The sequence below is a fragment of the Mirounga leonina genome, unplaced genomic scaffold (assembly GCF_011800145.1).
Source record: "Mirounga leonina isolate KUSES-001 unplaced genomic scaffold, KU_Mleo_1.0 Mir_199, whole genome shotgun sequence".
Taxonomy (NCBI): domain Eukaryota; kingdom Metazoa; phylum Chordata; class Mammalia; order Carnivora; family Phocidae; genus Mirounga; species Mirounga leonina.
Genome location: NW_023270498.1, coordinates 1,833,792 through 1,852,853, shown reverse-complemented (window position 1 = coordinate 1,852,853; position 19,062 = coordinate 1,833,792). Strand labels below are relative to the sequence as shown.

General features: G+C 56.0%; 1 protein-coding gene across 1 annotated transcript in view; it reads left to right on the top strand.

Moving 5' to 3' along the window:
* TNS3 (tensin 3) overlaps positions 1-17,836 on the top strand; it is a 173,628-nt gene extending 155,792 nt beyond the window's left edge. Inside the window, exons 25-31 of the mRNA XM_035026460.1 lie at positions 2,280-2,375; positions 2,956-3,033; positions 3,763-3,840; positions 12,086-12,254; positions 13,644-13,712; positions 13,815-13,841; positions 15,103-17,836. Coding sequence (XP_034882351.1) covers positions 2,280-2,375; positions 2,956-3,033; positions 3,763-3,840; positions 12,086-12,254; positions 13,644-13,712; positions 13,815-13,841; positions 15,103-15,247 — 662 coding nt within the window. The 3' untranslated portion in view covers positions 15,248-17,836. The remainder of the gene's footprint in view (positions 1-2,279; positions 2,376-2,955; positions 3,034-3,762; positions 3,841-12,085; positions 12,255-13,643; positions 13,713-13,814; positions 13,842-15,102) is intronic.
* Positions 17,837-19,062: the final 1,226 nt, after the last annotated feature.

Genomic DNA, 19,062 nt, shown 5'->3' with positions numbered 1-19,062 from the left:
TCCAGGGAATGAATGCAGGCCCACCTCGGAGACACGGCAGGAGTGCATATCGCAAAAACGTGAATCACGATAATACGTATCACAGTAACGCGTATTGCTACGATGCGCAGTAACGCGTATTGCTACGATGCGCGTCAGATAAGCTTTGGGGCTCCTCAGTGCACGTAAAAGCAACGTTTACTGTGTACTGTGGTCCACTAAGTGTGTAACAGCCTCATGTCTAAAAAAACAATGCACACACCTTGATGAAAAAATACTGTTGGTGAAAAGCTCACCACCATCTGAGGGTATCAACTGCCATAATCACGGATCACAGGAATCAGTGTAATAATAACGAAAAAGCTGGAAATACTGCGAGAAATACCAAAATGTGACACAGAGACCCGAAGTGAGCAAATGTCTTTGGAAAAACAGCGCCGGGAGCATCACTTGACGCAGGGTAGACACCAGTGGTCGGTTTACGTTTCACAACAGGAAGCTCAAGAAGGAAGCAGGCTCCTCGTGTGGGCGCTGGGCTCACCAGGAACGGGGGAATCCAGATAAGCAGATTCGGAGCTCACACGTTTAAGGAGCAAAGTGACATGGGTCTGCTTCACTCCCATGCCGCGCCCAGGATCCGAGAGGCTTGATGGGAATCCCTGGGTGGAGGCTCTGCCCACGGCTTCCAGGAGGAAGTGACCTCGGAGCTGTGCCTGGAAGGACGTGAGATTTGGTGGCCAAAGCATCCGGCCGAGGGGCTTTCAGGGAACCTAGGTGTCTGCTGTGGGGTGAGCGGAAGGGGCAGGGTGCAGTGGACTCAGCACAGACCCCAAATCCAGATGGTGTTGTCTGGAAGCAAAGCGGGAGGAGGCTTCGTGCAGATCGAGTAGAACAGCTGAGCGGCGAGGAACCCGGCGTGAGAAGCTCCAGCAATCCTCAACGAGGATTCGAGCAGGGAGAGTCTCGGGACAGGAGTGGCTTGGGTCTGTGGACGGGGTCCAGGGGAGAGCGGGGACGGGTGCTGTGGAGCGTGCAGGGTGGCTCTTGGCTCCGTGGAAACTGCAAGCCGGCGTCTTTCCTGCATGCACTGTCACTTCGGAAATGTGGACGGTGCTGTGTGCGTGTTCTCACCTCCCGGCGTGCATCCGCATCTCAGGCCGACCTTGACTCAACCCTAAGGTGAAGGTCACAAAACGTCCCCGGTGTCCTCTGGCTGAAATCTTCGCTGGCTGCCTGTACTCGTCCAGCCCTGGATTTGGCAGTTGGGTGTCACGGTGCAAGGAGAGGTTTGAGAGGAAAGAGCACAGCGAGTCAGCATCCCGCCTCTTGGTACCCGGAGACCGGGCAGCGACAGATGTCCAGGACGGATCTGTTCTCCGGGCAGCCAGCCGACTGGCCATCCCACTGAGACACTTGTCCCCGGCGCATGTGTCCCCTTCAGTGCGGAAGACGCGGATCCTTTTCCTCCCACAGCTGAGGATGCACGATGCTCCTTTCCACACCTGTGTTCACCACAGCCTTCCATGGAGTCTGGCCGTCTCCCTCCCCGCGGGCGGGTGCTGCTGTCGGGCGATTTCCAGCTCAGTTTGGAGGTTTTCTGGGCGTGCCTTGTCTTCGGATGCACGGGCTGGCGGGGGCAGCGATGTTCTGTCTGGTCCCAGTGACGGAGGGCTTCCTCCCTGGGGGTCTGTCACGTGGCTCCTGGCTCAGTCATACCCTCAAGGCTGGTCCCTTCTAGCTCTTGTTGGTGGCTTGCTATCGGGCATCACCTTGCATCCAGATCCTTCTAACCTCTCCTGTTACGAGGGCTAGGAGCTGGACAGCGTGTTTCTGTTCACAGCAGCTGACTCATTCCCTGCACTGGGGATGCTTGCAGGATGTGTGAGGGTCTCTCCCGGGACCCCTGCACCTCCGGGCATGTCACCCTTGGGGGCTCCGCTCTCCTTCCCAGGATGCTGCTTGGCAGCCCACCGAGGCCAGCGGCCCGGCTCTGGGGCCCTTCCCTTTAGCTGGTGCTCTGTCCCTCTCTCCCATCCTCCTGTGCTCGCATTCTTTTTTAAAGATTTTATCCATCTATTTGACAGAGAGAGACACAGCGAGAGAGGGAACACAAGCAGGGGGAGTGGGAGAGGGAGAAGCAGACCTCCGGCCAAGCAGGGAGCCCGGTGCGGGGCTTGATCCCAGGACCCCGGGACCGTGACCTGAGCCGAAGGCAGACGCCCAATGACTGAGCCACCCAGGCGCCCCCCGTGCTCTTATTCTTAAATTCTCTTTTCTTTCTTTTCACTCTCTCACTACAGCGGGAGATCTGGCCAATGAACTCGTTCGGCACTTTTTGATCGAGTGTACCCCGAAGGGAGTGCGGTTGAAGGGGTGCCCCAACGAACCCTATTTCGGTAAGTGGCTGTGAGGTCACAGTTGGCGTCCTGGCCCACGCGGTGTGCAGCCCCCTGCTGCCGCGAGCAACGGGGCCTTCCCCCCCCTCCCCCGGGCTCCCCAGGCCCCTCACCCGATTATCGTCTCCAAGATAAACTGGATAAGGAATTGTTCTGAAGGCTTTCTCAAAACCAAACAGATGGCAAGTAGGCAGGCCCATGAGCACGGACCGGGTTAGCGCTTCCTTCCCAACCTCGCAGGCTTGTTGGGACGACACCCAGACGCACGGTCCTAGCCTCCGGGAGCACCTTGCAGGGACCACGGAGGCACCTGGGCTGTCTCAGACTCAGCTGACGGCTGACTTCCTCTTTCCAAATTGGTGCCTGTGTGCCTTGGCCCAGAGTCACCTGCAGTTCCTCCACCTAGCTCTTAGCTTTCTTGCTGGACTAGTCACTTCACTGAAGTTTTGCGCCAAGTCCCGCAATAACGGAGCGTGTTAGTTGCTACAAATATAAGTGCTTGCCCTCCACAGCAGCTTCCTTCCCGCGGTGCCGTGTTTAGGGCCGCGTTAACGCCCATCTGCTGTTTATCCGTTTGCAGGGAGCCTCACGGCTTTGGTGTGTCAGCATTCCATCACGCCCTTGGCTTTGCCCTGCAAGCTGCTCATTCCAGACAGAGGTACGCGGTCGGGTCCTCCGTGCTCTTCTGGCTGGCCGCGTGCATGTCGGGTACGGCGTGTCGGGTCCATGAGGATCCACCGGCAGAAGTCAGACCGGAATCTTCCTCTGTCCTGTGCCCTGTGGGTAAACCCCAAAGAGTGTCGTGTAGCCCACCCAAGTCGGCCGACAAGAGGCAGCGCCCAGCGACGCCGTCACCTTACGGGCTTTGTGAATGGCTTCCCTGGATAGAAAGCACCTGCACCAAGAGAACTTCAGGGCCACACTTAAATTAATTTGTACAGTTCTACAAAATCAGCAAGATATTGGTATTTTTGAGCTTAGGTGACAAACTATTCTCTTTGCCTTTATGGCTGTTTGAAAATATCTCTAATTAGGGAAAAAAGCACCCATTGCATAACAGCGTGATTTGGCCATATTTCCCAGCTTCCTAGGCAGTATTAATTTCACATAACTTTATTAGATTCCATAGTGATAAATTTATAATATAGGTAAGTGTGATTTATCTTTTGCAATTCATTGTTCATGAGAGCTGAGAAAGACATGTTGCTGGACCGTGTCGCCCCCCTGCCTGCTCAGAACGCAGTGCTGGGGTCCGCGGGCTGGGGGGTTGTCACCAGGAGACAGACAGGTCACCCTCCGGGAATCCAGGCCCGAGTCTGACCGTGTCGTGAAGACTCTTCTCCGGTGAGCCGGACTCATTTCTGCATTTTCTTGCTCTGTCCCGCAGATCCGTTGGAGGAGATAGCCGACAGCTCTCCCCAGACGGCAGCCAACTCGGCCGCAGAGCTGCTGAAGCAAGGGGCAGGTCAGTCTCTGGCTTCACGTGCTCCGTCCTAGGTCCTGGGCAGAAGGGGGTCACCTTGGGTCTGCGGGTTTCCTCCTGCTGTGTGTGTGAAGGAGCCCACTCTCTGGGAGCCCCCCAGGCCTGGTTGGGCAGTGAGTGTGGGCGGACAGAACCAGGACTCCCTGGGCTGGAAATGTCCCCACTGCAAACAAGACCAGAGACCGTGGGAGAGAGCCAAGTCCTGGGTTTCGTCTGGGGAGAAGGCAGGGAGCCGGGATGTGGGGGGCCTGCCCCCCCCAGCCATGAGTGTAAAAGGACTCACGGGCCTGACTCAGCAAGCCGATGGTTTCGCCCTCGCTGCCCGCAACCCAGGGTGATGCAGACCCCCAGACAGTGCGCTTGCCTGGGCACCTGTTTTTTAAATTAATAGACTTTATACATTTTTTAGAGCAGTTGTAGGTTCACAGGAACATTAAGAGGAAGGTACAGAGGTTTCCTCCACACCCCCTGCCCCGTGCATGTGCAACGTTCCCCATTACGGCGTTCCCCCACCAGAGGGTACATTTGTTCCCATCTGTGAACCTACGTCATTATCACCCAGAGTCCAGAGTCTCCGCTGGGGCTCACGCTCGGTGGTGTTCCTTCTGTGGTTTTGGACAAATGCAGAATGCTGTGTATCCACCACCAGAGTATCACTCAGAGTGCTTTCGTCATCCTAAAAATCCTCTGTGCTCCACCTGCTCACCCCCGCCCTCCAGACCCTGGCAACGTTGACCCCTTCCTTGTCTCCGTGGTTTTGCCCTTTCTAGAATGTCTTAGAGTTGGAATCATTACAGTTGGTAGCCTTTTCAGATGGACTTCGTCCCTGAGTGACAGAAGTTTCCTTCATGTCCTTTCATGGCTCGGTAGCTCATTGCTTTTTAGTGCCGAATGATCTTATGTTGCCTGGACGGACCACAGTGTACTCATCTGTTCCTCCCCTGAAGGGCATCCTGCTTGCTTCCAACTTTTGGCAGTTACGAATAAAGCTGCTGTAACATCCGTGTGCGGGTTTCTGTGTGGACGTGAGTTTTCAGCTCCTTTGTGTAAATAAAAAGGAGCATGATTGCTGGATCGTATATTAAAAGTATGTTTAGTTTTGTGGGCTTTTTAGATTTTATTTATTTGAGAGAGAGGGAGCGTGCATGCATGCACATGCGCATGAGCGTGGGGAGGGGCAGAGGGAGAAGCAGACTCTCTGCTGAGCACAGAGCCTGACACAGGGCTCGATCCCAGGACGCTGAGATCATGACCTGAGCTGAAGACAGATGCTTAACCGACTGAGCCACCCAGGTGCCCCTGGTATGTTTAGTTTTGCAAGAAACCAGCATTGTCTTGCAAAAGAGCTACACCATTTTGCATTCCCACCAGCTATGGGTGGGAGCTCCTTTTGCTCCATATCTTCACCAGCATTTGGTGTCATCAGGGTTCTGGATTTTGGCTGTTCTAATAGGTGTGCATTGGTATCCCATCGATGTTTTAATTTGCATTTCCCTGATGACACGTGACATGGGTCATCTCTCCATCATTGCCGCCTATACACCTTCTTTGGTGAGATGTCTGTTAAGGTATTTAGTCCGTTTTTAATTGGGTGGTTTTCCTGCTGTTGAATTTTAAGAGTTCTTTGTATATTTTGGAGACCAGTCCTTTATCAGACGTATCTTTTGCAAATATTTCCTCCCAATCTGTGGCTCGTCTTCTCATTCTTTTGACGTTGTCTCTCACAGAGCAGAAATTTTTAGTTTTAATGACATCCCGTTTATCATTTCTTTCTTTCATGGGGTGTGCCTTTTGTGTTGTCTTTGAAAAGTTTGTCACCAAACCCAAGATGATCTTGGATCATCTTGGATTTTCTCCTATGTGATCTGGAAGTATACTTTTACATTTTACATTCAGGTCTGCGGCCCACTGTGAGTCAGGGTTTGGGAAGGGTGTGAGGTCTGTGTTACGGTCTCTGTTTTGCACGTGGGCGTCCAGCTGTCCCAGCCCCCTCTGTGGAAGACGTGATCTCCTCTCCATTGTGTTGTCTTCACTCCTCTATGAAAGATCAGCTGACTTAATGATGTGGGTCTATTTCTGGGCTCCCAGTTGTTTTCTATTGATCAATTGGTCTGTTCTTTTGCCAATAATACAGTCTCGACTACTAGCTTTCCAGTAAATCTTGAAGTCAGGTAGTGTCAGTCCTCCAACTCTGTGCTTCTCCTTCAGTCTCCCTCAATTCTTGTTCAGTCTGTGCTATTCTTGGTCTTTTGCTTCCATATAAATTCTAGAATCAGTTGGTCAATATCCACAAAATAACTTGCTGGGATTTTTATTGGAATCGTATAGTGTCTATAGATCAGGTTGGGAAGAACCGACATCTTGACAAAATTGAGTCTTCCTATCCATGAGCATGGTTTCTCTCTCCCATTTATTCAGCTATCTTATATTTTTCATCAAAGTTTTATAATTTTCCTTGTAAGTATTTCTTGTACGTAATTGTATTAGATTGATACCTAGGTATTTCACTTTGGGGGCTGCTAATGTACCTTGTATTGTGCTTTTAATCCCAAACTGTGATTGTCTTGTGCTGGACTGGAAAGGGATTGACTTGTATATTAATCTTGTTTTCTGCATCGTGCTATAAATACAGCCCCACTACTTGCTGTTGCAGCATGTGATGCAGCCCCTGGGGGCCCCAGAGTAAGAGGGCTGTGGACAAGACTGAGGCCACGGGGCTCCTGTGGGTCTGCAGCCGTGAGGGAACCGAGTTCCCCACGGTGGACGTTTGCTCTCGGAAAGGTTGGGGAAGGAAATTTCAGAGACTGGTTGGAGGCCTGGACAAGAAATACGTCCTTTCTGCACCTCATATTGGTAGCATACTTCACAGCTGTGGCTCCGTGTTGGAGGTCAGTGCAACCTACAGCTCTCTTCTTGTTACTTCCTCTGTACATTGTGCATGGTTCTTCTGTGCAACTTTTCTCTGTGGAACCCCCCATCACTATGCCTGTTGCCCAGCTAAAGTTCATCTCTCTGGTTTCACAAGGATGAGTGTTGAACTCTTTTCAGTTCAGACCTCCTTGAGGGATACGTTCTGTGTGTCCAAAATGAAGCTGACGTGGTTTGCCCCAAACAGCAACGTGTTGGAACGTGAAGCTCCAAAATGAGGGGCGTGGCTGTGTCAGTCCTGGGTTCAAGTCCAGGCTCTGCCACTCAGGGTTTTGACCTCTGGCAGGACACTCAGCCATGTGGATCTCGACGTATCGATGATAATGATCTCCCCCCACAGCGTGGCTGCGAAGACCCAAGTGAATCAGATGTTGAAAACTGCCTTGGGAACCATAACGTGGTCACTCACGTAGGTTGTGGTGGTATTAGTCCTGCTGTGTTTGCACGGGAAAATGCCCTTCCCGGCCCAGGAAAAATGGCCTTTCCTGTGGTGGGGGCCTCACCCTTTCCCTGCACGGGCCTCGGCTGGGCGCCTCCATAATATCTCCGGGGTGCAGCCCTGCTCTCAGCCTGGGGTTGCACTGCAGCCCACACGCCTCTAGGCTCTGCACTTAGCTTAATATCATCTTACGACAAGCTGCCTGTTGTGTTTCTCCTTAAGCTTCATGATTATCAAACATTTTCCCCAATAAATGTCCAATTAATAAATAGATCAATGAATTTGCTTATCATAATTAGGAACCGTAATGACCCTTATTTTTAGATATTACGGCTTTTCCTTCTATTCTGACTTATCATTATTAGATACACTTGATAATCTTTTTGAAGAACATATGGCAGGTATGGAATAATGCCGGAGGACTTGCTTTTTTGAAGGATGGCAGTTTCCAGGACTTGAGGCGGGCCCTGGGGATCTCATGTGAGCATCTGAGCTGAGTATTTACACACAACAGGTTGGAGCCTCATGTTTCTAAGACACATTGAGGGGGTTAAATACCCGTGCAGCTCACTTCATGGGTGACAAGGCAAGGCGTGGAATCAGGACACGGATCCGTGGCTGGAGTGAGAACAAAGCAGCAGTGAGCTTGCAGAGGCCCCGCAGTTGTTGGAAAAAGCACAGGAAGACAGTCAGACTGTCCCATTGGTGATCACCTCAAGGAAACTGATTTTTCCCCCCTAAACTAAATTTTGTGAGTGACTTGAATTGTCCTGTGTGGAGTCCCCTCCCCATAAAGTTGAGGAAGCAGCACCCGGGAACATTAGCAGAGGCGGGTGTCCCCAGCGAGGGTGCATGGTCCCTCGTCTGCTTCCCCTTCTCTCGTGTGACTGAGGCCCTTCTGGGTCGTTCCAGTCTCTGACTGTTGGCGTTTTTGGTCTCTTCCTTGGTGGTGTTGAAGCTGCGGGATGCAGTCCATCCTGAGAAGAAGGACCAGAGCTCTGGTACATTTCCCAGCAGTGTTAGGCTGTGTCCTTAATTTACCATGTTGTGAAGTGTATTTTCTTTATAAAAGTAGTAGGAGTTCTTTAAGTTAAAAAAAAAAGGGGGGGGGCGCCTGGGTGGCTCAGTTGGTTAAGCGACTGCTTTCAGCTCAGGTCATGATCCTGGAGTCCTGGGATCAAGTCCCGCATCGGGCTCCCTGCTCAGCAGGGAGTCTGCTTCTCCCTCTGACCCTCCTCCCTCTCCTGCTCTCTGTCTCTCATTCTCTCTCTGTCAAATAAATAAATAAAATCAAAAAAAAAAAAAAGGATAGGGGCGCCTGGGTGGCTCCGTGGGTTAAGCGTCTGCCTTCGGCTCAGGTCATGATCTCAGGGTCCTGGGATCGAGTCTGCTTCTCCCTCTCCCTTCCCCTCTGACCCTTCCCCTGCTCGTGCTCGTCCTCTCTGACAAATAAATAAATAAAATCTTTATTAAAAAAGGGAAGAGACATGGAAGAGAGAGGGAAGGTGAACTGCTCAGACGCCTGTTTCCCAGACCACCCTGGATGTTTTTCCTTTTCTCGCTTTGAGTAAGAAGTTCACCCGTTTTTCTTGCACACTACATAGGTCTCGTTTTCAGTGGCTGCGAGGTGGTCTGTCTTGTGACTCAGCTCCTTACAGTTGCTCTGCTCGTTTGGCTTGTTTCTGGCTTCTCAGTACTACAGACATGGGAGGCTACCTTTCTGCTTTATGTCTTTCTTCAGAATCTTGCATTGCTCTCTTAGGACCCAAGTTCCCAGACGCAGTAGGGCTGGGTGAGGTCGTGTGTTCCTGAGGCTTTGTACCCATGGGTTTGATGGGCACGGCCCCGTTCACAGGAGGCAGCCCTGCTCCACAAGGCGACCCCCCCACCCCACGCCGGGACCACGTGTCAGGTGGAATTGGACGACAGGGGCCAGGCTGGGTGGACAAATATCAGCCACCCTGTGGATCCTCCCTCCTCTGCTGGAGAGCAGGGCTCCGGGACGGACCCGTGGGCTCAGCAGACCTGCCCCCAGGTGTGCTTTATCAAGTGGCAGCTTCCCTCTTCTGCTTTGAGGAATGACTCCTTTAGGGGTGAGATTCCCCAAACCCCGACTCCTTATCAAAAGGCCATTTGTGGTGCCACAGGGGAGACGGGGTCTGGGTTGGTGGCCGCCCGTCCTGGCGCAGACCCAGGCTGTGCCCGTTTTGTGGGATTTCACTGTCGTTTGATCAGAATTCCTTGTCTTCTTGTTTTTGGAAATGCATCACAGTAACGCTAATGAAATCGAAGGTAGAATATCCACCCTCCGAAAATCACGCGGTCTTGAAGTTTCCAGGCACCCATCCATCTCCGGCTCGTACACACACACTTCTTCTTTTATACTTGTGATCGTAGCATGAATATGGTTTTTATTCTGCTTTCCCATCAACCTCTAACGGTTTTCTGGGTTTAAGAAATAGTTGACGTACTGTCCCTGTGCAGGCCTACGGTGCATGGCGAGAGGGTTTGATTATCTAAGTCGTGAGGTGGTCACCCTGGAGGCTCAGCTCACGTCCGTCTTCTTGTGTAGACACAATACGAAGAGGAGAAGAGAGAAAGGTTCTCCTTGAGCTGAGAAATCCTAGGACCCACTCTCTTCCCGACTTCCCCGTGAACCACCCGGGAGTGTCGGCCGTGGCCACCTGTCTTCTTGTCGCTGTACGTGTGGTGTGGCTGCCATTTGCTGGTTGCTTGGTTTTCCGTGTGGGGTTCATTGAGCCACTCCCCGTTTCCCCGCTAAGTCAGCGCGAGGCTCCCATAGCCCCACCTCTGGGCTGGTCGTCCACCGTGGTTATGGAAGATTTCCCTTCTGAGCCTCCTGATAAAGATGACCACGTTGTCCAGAAGGGCCATCCAGGTTGACCCAGCGTTTCATCAGAGTGTGGCAGGCGTGGGGCGCTGGGTGGCTATGTTGTAATGTGCCAACATGCGCTCTGTCCCAAGCGACACATGTAAACCCCTCAAGTCCAGGTGGCAGCTAGAGTGCAGATCGCCACCATCCCTGCCGCTCCCTCGGGTCCGTGCCAGCCAGCCGCAGGGAGAGGGTGCGTCTCCGACTCCCGCCCATCCCTGAGCGTCCCTCTGGGTGAGAACGCGCAGGTGCAACCTTCTGAAGGTGCGTCTGCTCTCAGGACGGGCACGTGGCGTTGTCAGGGGGCGTTATCTGTGGCCAGGGACGCTCGCACACAGCCTACGTGCCTCACTGTAAAATCCACAGCGCACCCCGGGAACGTTGGACGCTTCTCACCGAGCGTGCCCGGTACTCCGTAGTTTCTCCGTGGACATTGCAGCAGCAGCATGGAGCTGGGGTGTCAGGACACGGTGGCGTGGACGCCCAGGGGCTGGCTGCGAGGCTCCTGGACCTCTTCTTGGGGTCTCCAGGCCACTGTGTCCTCCTCCGCCATGGGACAGGTGCAGATGGGCTGAGACAGTCTCTAGAAAGTGTCCGCCATGGCCTGACACGCAGGGATCGTCCTCAGAATGAGCAGCCTTAGCGGAGCTCAGAGACACGGAAACGGTTGTGTTCGGGGTGGAGAGTTCTCTTTAGATGCTGCCTGGCGGCACAGCGCATTTCCGGCCGGTACAGGGGTGCGGTCTCCAGCTGCTTCTGGTGAGAGCTAGGGAGTGGTTCAGGGAACTTTGTAGGGGAAGCTGGGGTCTCGGAGGAAACTGCCGCTGATGGCGAGTTCGGGGGCTGTGTCCTCTAGAGGAAGTGGGGTAGCTCCCTGCAGTGAGCGTGGCAGGCTCCGTGCGGTGCACGCTCTCGCTGAAGACCCCTTTCTCCAGCCTTGGGCTGCGTCATTCCCGGGAGGCTTTCTGGAATCTGCTCCTTCCCTTCATTCTGGGCCTTTCCCGTTGGGCCTCTTCAGTGGCTCCAGCAGTGATTCGATTCCAGTGGCTTTTCCCCGTGACGTCGGTGAGACCCCGGCCGACATGCTTGTCATGCTCAGCACCCCAGGATCAAGGGCGAAGCTTTGTTTTCCGATGAACTTGGTGCAGACCTGGGGCTTACTCACAGAAGCAGGGGCTTCTGAGACCCCAGAGCTTCCCAGGCTTTGAAGATGAGCTGTGAATCGCAGCATTTGCCTCGAGGCCGTGGATGGCTAGCCGCTCACAGGCCGCGGACGCTCACGTGGAGCCTCGCGTCCGGCAGGGCAGGGGCACGGGCGGCTCTGTTCTTGGGGGTGGTGGCAGCCGGGAGGGACACGTTCTTGGTCGCTGGCCAGGCGGGGCCGTGGCTCCTGCTGGGAGCGAGCGGTAGGCAGAGTCCGAGTGTCTCAGGACACACCGACCTCACACGTGCCCCAAGGTCCCATGTCAGCTTCTGCATGAGCTGCAGGGGTGCAGCCTCAGAGGGCCGTCAGGCTGTTTACCAAGCCCTGTTCACACTCGACAGTTTGCTCCCCGTCCCCCCCGAGAAGCCCAGCCCCGTGGCAGGGCGGGGCTAGGACCCAGACAGGATGGGCCGACCCGCGCCTTCCTCACGCAGCCTCTGCCCCACGTCATACGCCTCATGCATCGTCCCCGCTGCTCTGGGCGCCGTCACCTCCAGCAGTCTGTGCAGGACGGTTCTTTGGGGTTCTGGCTTCCCTCTCGCACGTTTACTGACCTGCGGTGGTGCCGTGGACCCACACCCGCACCGAGGCTGGGGAGGGGTCTCCAGCCCCACTGGGGACACGGCGGCAGGGGCGGCGGGAGGCTTCCGGGACGGGGCCTCGGGGCACGTGTGTCCCTGGTCCCTCCCCGTCCACGCCTGCGGAATGGGGGGCCGAGGGCTTTGCCTCCAGTGAACACCCTGCTTCCCTGGGTGTCTTGCAGCCTGCAACGTGTGGTACCTGAACTCCGTGGAGATGGAGTCGCTCACGGGCCCCCAGGCCGTCCAGAAGGCCCTGAGCCTCACCCTCGTGCAGGAGCCGTCTCCCCTGTGTACGGTCGTGCACTTCAAGGTGTCGGCCCAGGGCATCACCCTGACGGACAACCAGAGGAAGTGAGTGTGCCTGGGCGCCGGGCTGCGGGCGGGCTTCTGGGCGCACCCGGGGTCAGACCTCCCGCCGGCCCGTGTGTCCCCGGGGCCTGGCTCTGGACGCGTCAGTCCTCGGCGCGTCCCTGTCCTTCAGGACCTCCCAGGAGCTGCGTGTAAACCGTGGACATTCGGCGCAGACGTTTTCTTCTTAGGAGTCAGTAAACTTGTAAAGAAAAAAAAGAGAGAGAGAGAGATTTGGACCTTTGAGTGTCACGCGCACACACGAGTATAATTTTTAGACTCAAAAATCTTTGAACTCGATTCTGTCGAAACACTGGGAGACTGTGATAGAACTCACCCGTCTTTGGTTTGGTGTCGTTACATCTGACTGGTGGTCGTTCCGTTTCGGGTGACACTGTGAGCTTGCTAGATGTTAGTCCAGTATCTAGATAATTAATTGTAATGTAGCCATTAGTTATATATTAAGAGCAACTAATACTAGTAATAGTTATTCATGACCATCTGTTGTATAATACATTACAATACTAAATGTTATCTAGATGGTGTTTGAATATGTAGATACTAGATAATAATTTCGGTGGCTTTCAGCAGAGCTGTCCCTGAGTGGGTTCTACCTAGCAGGTGTCCCGGGAACATAGTAGGGCCACAGCCTGAACGGGGAGCAGAGTCAGGTGCACAGACAGCAGCATGTCCCCCTCCCTCCCCCACGGAGCCCCTGACCTCAGAGTCAAAGACATTTCCAATGCACTTGTTGTTCATTTGTTTTGGAAATGGCCCGGTGTGGTTAATAAGAGAGCCAGGTCATCAGCCATAAAAGCAGGGGGATGGCAGGAGCGTCACGGGGCACAAGGCCAGTCCCCTGGTGCCGGCCGGTGGGGCAGCCCCGACCCGCCCCTTGTGCCCACCCCACAGCTAGTCTGTACGTTCGCAGTGTGCCGTCAGCTCCTTCCTCATGTCTGATGTGGGCTCCAGTCCCCAAGAGTGGCCGGCCTTACCGGACACCGTGTCCCCAGTGAGGAAAGTTCGGCTGGAGACGGTCGGTGGCTGGACATGGTCGGCGGTTCTCGGGCCGAGCACGGGAAGGCCGGGCTCCCTGGCTCTCCTCCAGGGCCATGCCGGGGCTCCGGGGTTTGGTCCCGACCTCCACGTGGCTGGCAGGTGCACGATGTGACTCTGCTGTATGCGTCCCTCTTGCCAAGAGCCAGCTTTTCCAGCACCGCTCAGCCCCGCGTCCACCTGCCCATTTCTAACGGGCGTACGCACGGTCCTTCTCTCCAAGTGACTAGTAATCCAGTCGGTTTCCGCCCGACTCTCCTTCGGGGGAGCCTGCGCTATGCGTCCCTGTCACCCTTACACCCACTAACAGAGCATGCCCCCCCCGTGTCCCAACAGGCTCTTCTTCCGGAGACATTACCCCGTGAGCAGCGTGATCTTCTGCGCATTGGATCCACAGGACCGGAAGTAAGACATCTGTATTTGTCTCAGGCGATGCGTGTGCATCCTTTGCCTGTTAAATTAATAAAGAAGTGAACGTAACTCTTCCTTTTCTTTTTAATCTGCAAGGTGGATCACGGATGGCCCCTGCTCGAGGTAGGTTCACGGGACGCCAGCGCCCTTCCTGTCACGGTCCAAAGTGCATCTTTGTACAGATTTCCAAAGAGGGTTTCCCATAAGGAAATGAGGGAACCATGCCAACGGGTTCGTGCCATGAACACAAACGAAAGTGTGTCCTTCTGCAGGAAGGGCCTCCTGGGGTTCACTTTCCTGCTTGCTCTTTCCTGGAGGCACAGTACATACCCTGGACCTGTATGTGGCGAAAATAGTGTGGAGGCGAATGCATGGCTTTTTGGGCTGTTCAGGGCGGGCGTGGACTGCAGGTGCATCGAGGTCAGGGTGGAGGAAGGACTTCCCCTGTGTGACTGTGAATGACACAGTGTTCAGCGTTTCCCAGATGCAGGGGGAGCATGGTTTCCGCCTGCCCTGCCTCCACAGCAGGCCAGTCCCGCCAGGCAGGGGCGCTCCCAGAACCTTTCGGAGCTGTTGGCGCTCGCCAGCCCGGTTTCCTCCATGTAACCTAAATCTGATTGCCAGGAATAGGTCAGACCACAAAGATCCTCTTGTAGCGTCTCTGGTTCACATTCCTGTTGGCCTTGGGATCTGATAAAGTACCCGGAGGCCCCACGCTCTGACACGTGGGGCTGACGGCGCTCCCAGCCACGTGGAATGTGCCACCTCATCGGGGTTCCTTGAGCCAGTCCCTCTCATGGCTGGGAAACCGCTCCCCTGGAACAAAAGAATCCTTCATTTTTTTTAAGAAGGAGCAGAAAGAGTTTCCCGGGGACAACGGGAGTCCCCGCGTGAGACTCAGGTCTCACAAAAGCCCATTCGGAGAACAGCTCCGATTCTTCTAATAGTTCCTTACTTGCCCATAGTTTGTAACTGGGGTGTAGGAGGCCCGAGAGGAGAGCTTCTGGCCCCCAAGGGCGGGAGGGTGGCCACGTGTGGCCCTCACCTGTGCCCCCACGTGATCTGATTGCCCCACCCCAGTACATGGGGAGCCTGGCCTCCCCTGGGAGAGTCAGGCCACTGGCCGGGTGGGGGCTCAGGGACCTGCCCTGACCCGCGTCTGCAGGATTCCGGCCAGGAGTGGCCCGGGGTGGTGGCCGGCCATGCACCTGCTGTCCCTGCGAGGTTTGGGAGGTGGACAGCTGTGGGCAGGTGTCTGGCTGGGTGGTGGTGAGTGGCGGGTGGAGGTTGTGGTGGTGCAGGGAGGGAGCAGACAGAGGTTTGCACCCACACTTGGGCCTTGCGGGACGCTGGCGCTCTGGCCTCACCCCCTTTCCTGTTGCAGAGTCTTTGGGTTTGTGGCCCGGAAACAGGGCAGCGCCACGGACAATGTGTGCCACTTATTCGCGGAGCATGACCCCGAGCAGCCTGCAAGTGCCATCGTCAACTTCGTGTCAAAGGTCATGATCGGGTCCCCTAAGAAGATCTGAGCCCCTCCCAGCCAGAGACCCGAGCGGGGCTGGGGCGTCCCCCGCGAAGCAACTGGCCAGCCTGACGTTCCAGCCCCAGGAGGGCGAGGGGCTCCTCCTCCGGCTTCATGGACAGGAGGACAGATGGCCCCCCTTTCTGCTGTCCTTTCCTGAAAGACTGCTCACTGACACGTCTCTGTGGCCAAGCGCTTCCCGGGTGGAGGAAGTTGGGCTCCACGCTGGCAGGGGCCCCCATGTTCCTTGCACGCCGGCGTTTGTGGGAAGGAGGGCGCCCAGCCCCTGCACGTGGCCCCTGGGTGGCCGGTGGTGCCATCAGCCTCACGGAGGGCCCCTGTCCACCCAGCACCCGGGGGGAGGCCTCTCTCCTCCACGACAGACACGCTAGCTCACCGAGAAGGGGATGCATGTTTGCTGAAGGTTCGTGCCGGTCAGGCCCTTCCGGAACTCTGGGGGCATGAGCGAGGGGGTGATGTGATGGCTGTGAGGACCAGGAAGGCCACCCAGTCCCGGGGGAGGGGCACTGTGAGCCCCGGCCGGGCGGGCAGGTGGCAGCTCCGGCTCCGAACGGCGTGTTGTCCGTGAGAGCAGAGGGAACATGGACGCGACATGTCTTTTCATATAATTTATATTCTACTTATGCCAAATTATTTATGATAAATTGCTGGGCAGGACGGGGTCCCACTTCTGGGGGCTGCCAGGCTGAACCCATGCCCACGATCAAGGGCCGCGTCCCCAGCAGGCCGGCCACAGCAGCCTTGACCACCCCAGTACCACCCCAGTCCTTGCCATGGACGGTTCGGGTCCAGGCGGCAGCGGGTGACGTCCTTTCTGGGGAGGAAGTTTCCGGAGGGTGGGTCACCTTTGGGTGGAGACTCGGCCCTGCTCTCCACGGCTCTTCTCGGCCCTCTGTGAGCTGTTGGCCCCTTGTCCCCGCCTCTACGTGTTTCTGGCCTCCTGAGCAGAGGAGGAAGGGGAGGAAGATGATGAATCTCAGTCCTTCAAGGCTGTTCTTGAGCTGAGGGCCACTCCTCTGCATCTCCTGGGCGACCGAATCAGGGGTGCTGGTCACGCCAAGGCTCCTGTGTGTCCCCCAGGGCGGGAGTTGGGGCTGACAACGGCGGACGGGAGGCTCGGTCTCCTCCCGCACAGCCGGGGCGCCCCACGGCTCTGGGGCCCGGGGAGCTGCCCGACTTTCCAAAATCAAGATCAGCTCTTCGGCCCCCCCGCGAGTCACCAGCGGGCACCACACCAGGGATGGAAACGTGGTTGTGAGTTCTCTGTGTGAAGCGGGTCAGAGACGGACGTGCCGACTGGCAGAGCTGGAAGCGAGACGCAGGGGGGTGTCGTATGTGTGTGAAAGCAGGTGGACGGGTCCACTGCAGCTCCTGTCGATGCACCAAACATAAGTGCCTCATTTCTGTGCCAAATGTCTGCCTTGGTCTTCGCGGACCTTCTTCCCCGACAGGTGTTGGTGTGGAATGCACTGGTATCTCCCGGGGGCCCCGGGGTCTGGTCCTCGGCAGGGGCGGCTGGCATGTTGGGATTCCATTCGTGGCAGAAATTCAGCCAAGGGGACCCGAGGTGCCGTCCCCAAGGGGCACCTCATCCCAAGGTGGCTTCTACCCATTTTGACCCAAAGACCGCAGGTTGGGTCCCTCATCCTTCCGACCAAGGACGAGAGGGCTCGTTTACAGACCGGAGAGCGGGTGGGGGTGGGGCCCAGAAGCACAAGCTGGTGGACGATATGGGCATCGGGGCCTCCTGTGCGGTCCCTATCCAGAGCATTCAAGAAGACGCACTCCCTGGCCTGTGAGACAGACCGGCCGGCTGTGGCTTTTCCTCACAGTGGCCAGGGCGTCGGGAAGTTTGCTCCCTCTGCGGAGCCTAGGGACGCCGATTCCCTGGTTCCTGACGAGCTGGTACGACAGGTTTCTTCCTGTGTTACACGTGCATCACACAGAACGAGAGGAATCCACGAACTGGGGGCTCAGAGCGCGGCAAGCCGCACCCCCACCCCCACGCAGGCTCGGGGACACTCCGCGCGATCCCTGGCACGGGGGTCCCGTCCCGGGGAGGTCGAGGGTCCCCACCGCGTCACAGCCAGGGTCCTATTAACCTGCTCATTAACCGGACGCTGTGTTCCTCCAGTGTTAATCTATACCCGCGGCGAGTCACACCGAATTTAAGGGTCGCCGTGTGCATCCTCGGTGTCCAAGACCTCGTGTCTCCTTAGCTGCCTTGCTTATTAGTGGGTATTTTTACTTTTCTTATATTGTAAAGAATATATCCAGTTATGTAAATGAATGTTCTATAAACCCTTTGTATAGTCATTTTCTCTGCTTTTCAGATATCCTCTCTATTCAGAGTATAATAAAATTATACACGCGGGAAAGCCTCGGCGAGGCAGACATTAGTTGTGTCGGCTGGAAGCGCCCAGAGGGCGTGTACGTCTGTGTGTCCGTGTGTGCACTTGGGTCACGCACGTGTTTCACTGGGAGTTTGAAGTGGATTTTTTATGGAGCGTTGGATTCGGTTATAAATTCACATATGTTTGGCCTTTGGGAATATATTTTAAGATTTCCGCCCAGAGACCTTTGAAAAATTATATTCAGAGAGAATAAGAATTTAATTGCCGTGCTGTTACTCCTAGGACCTGGTCTGTGTTGATGTTCAGCCCCCGAGGGGACCTTCCAGGCGTCTACCGCGTTGGGGCTGAACCCGAATATGAAGTTTTGTGGGTTCACCTGTTGCTTCGAGGGATGCAGGTGTTGCCCACTGCCACCCTCCTGGTGGGGCTCCCCAGCCTCCGGGGGGGCTCCCCCGCCAGGTGGGGGCCCATCGTGCTGGCTTTTTGCCTTCCTGGAGCTGGGCTCCCTTTGCCTGGCTGATTTCCTTCCCTACTTAGGTGATGGGGACACAGGACCCGTGGCCCTCATGCGCTGTGTGTCCTAAAGCCCTGAGCAGCTGTCAGGGGGCCCCCGGTGGGTGGACGGTCACTGGGCTCAGCAGGCTCTGCCTTCCCCACTGCAGGCTGGGGGTCACAGCGCTCATAAGGCTAAGGGCTGGGGCAGGACCGTTCCCATGGCTGAAACGCCGTGACCGCTCTGGCCCCAGCCAGGAGCGTAAGGCCGAGGAGGCACACTTGGGAGAGTCTCGTCCAACAGGACGTTTCCGGGGGGCGGCAGTAGAGTCAGCCCAGAGGATTTTGGGAGCACCGGCCACCACCAGGCCTTGCCTGGACGGGAGCTTGTCATGTGCACATTAACTCCCTGCTCATCGCTCAGCGGCTACTACTGATGGATGTCCTGGTGATGGGCACCTGGGTCCCACCCACTGGGGACCCAGATCTATTGGAGATGGGCACCTGGATCCACCCCCTTGGGCCCTGGATCTATTAGTGGTGGGCCCTCCGCCTGCCCACTGGGGACCCTGGATCTTTTGGTGATGAACGCCTGGGTCTGTCCGCTGGGGACCCAGGATCTAACGATGGGTGCCCGGGCCCGGCCCCCTTGGGCTGTGGATCTTTGGGAGAAGGGTACCTGGGTCCCGCCCACTCAGGGCTCGGGATCTATTAGTGATGGGCATCAGGGTCCCACCCCCTCCGGCCATGGATCTTCTGGAGAATGGTACCCAGGCCCTGGCCACTCGGGACCCCGACCTGTGGATCTGTTAGTGATGGGTGCCCAGGTCCTGCCCACTGGGGATCCAGGATCTACTGGAGATGAGCGCCCAGGTCCATCCACTGGGGACCCTGGGTCTATTGACTGTTTGTGTCCTGGTCCCGCCCACTGGGGACCTCACGTCCTATCCTCCAT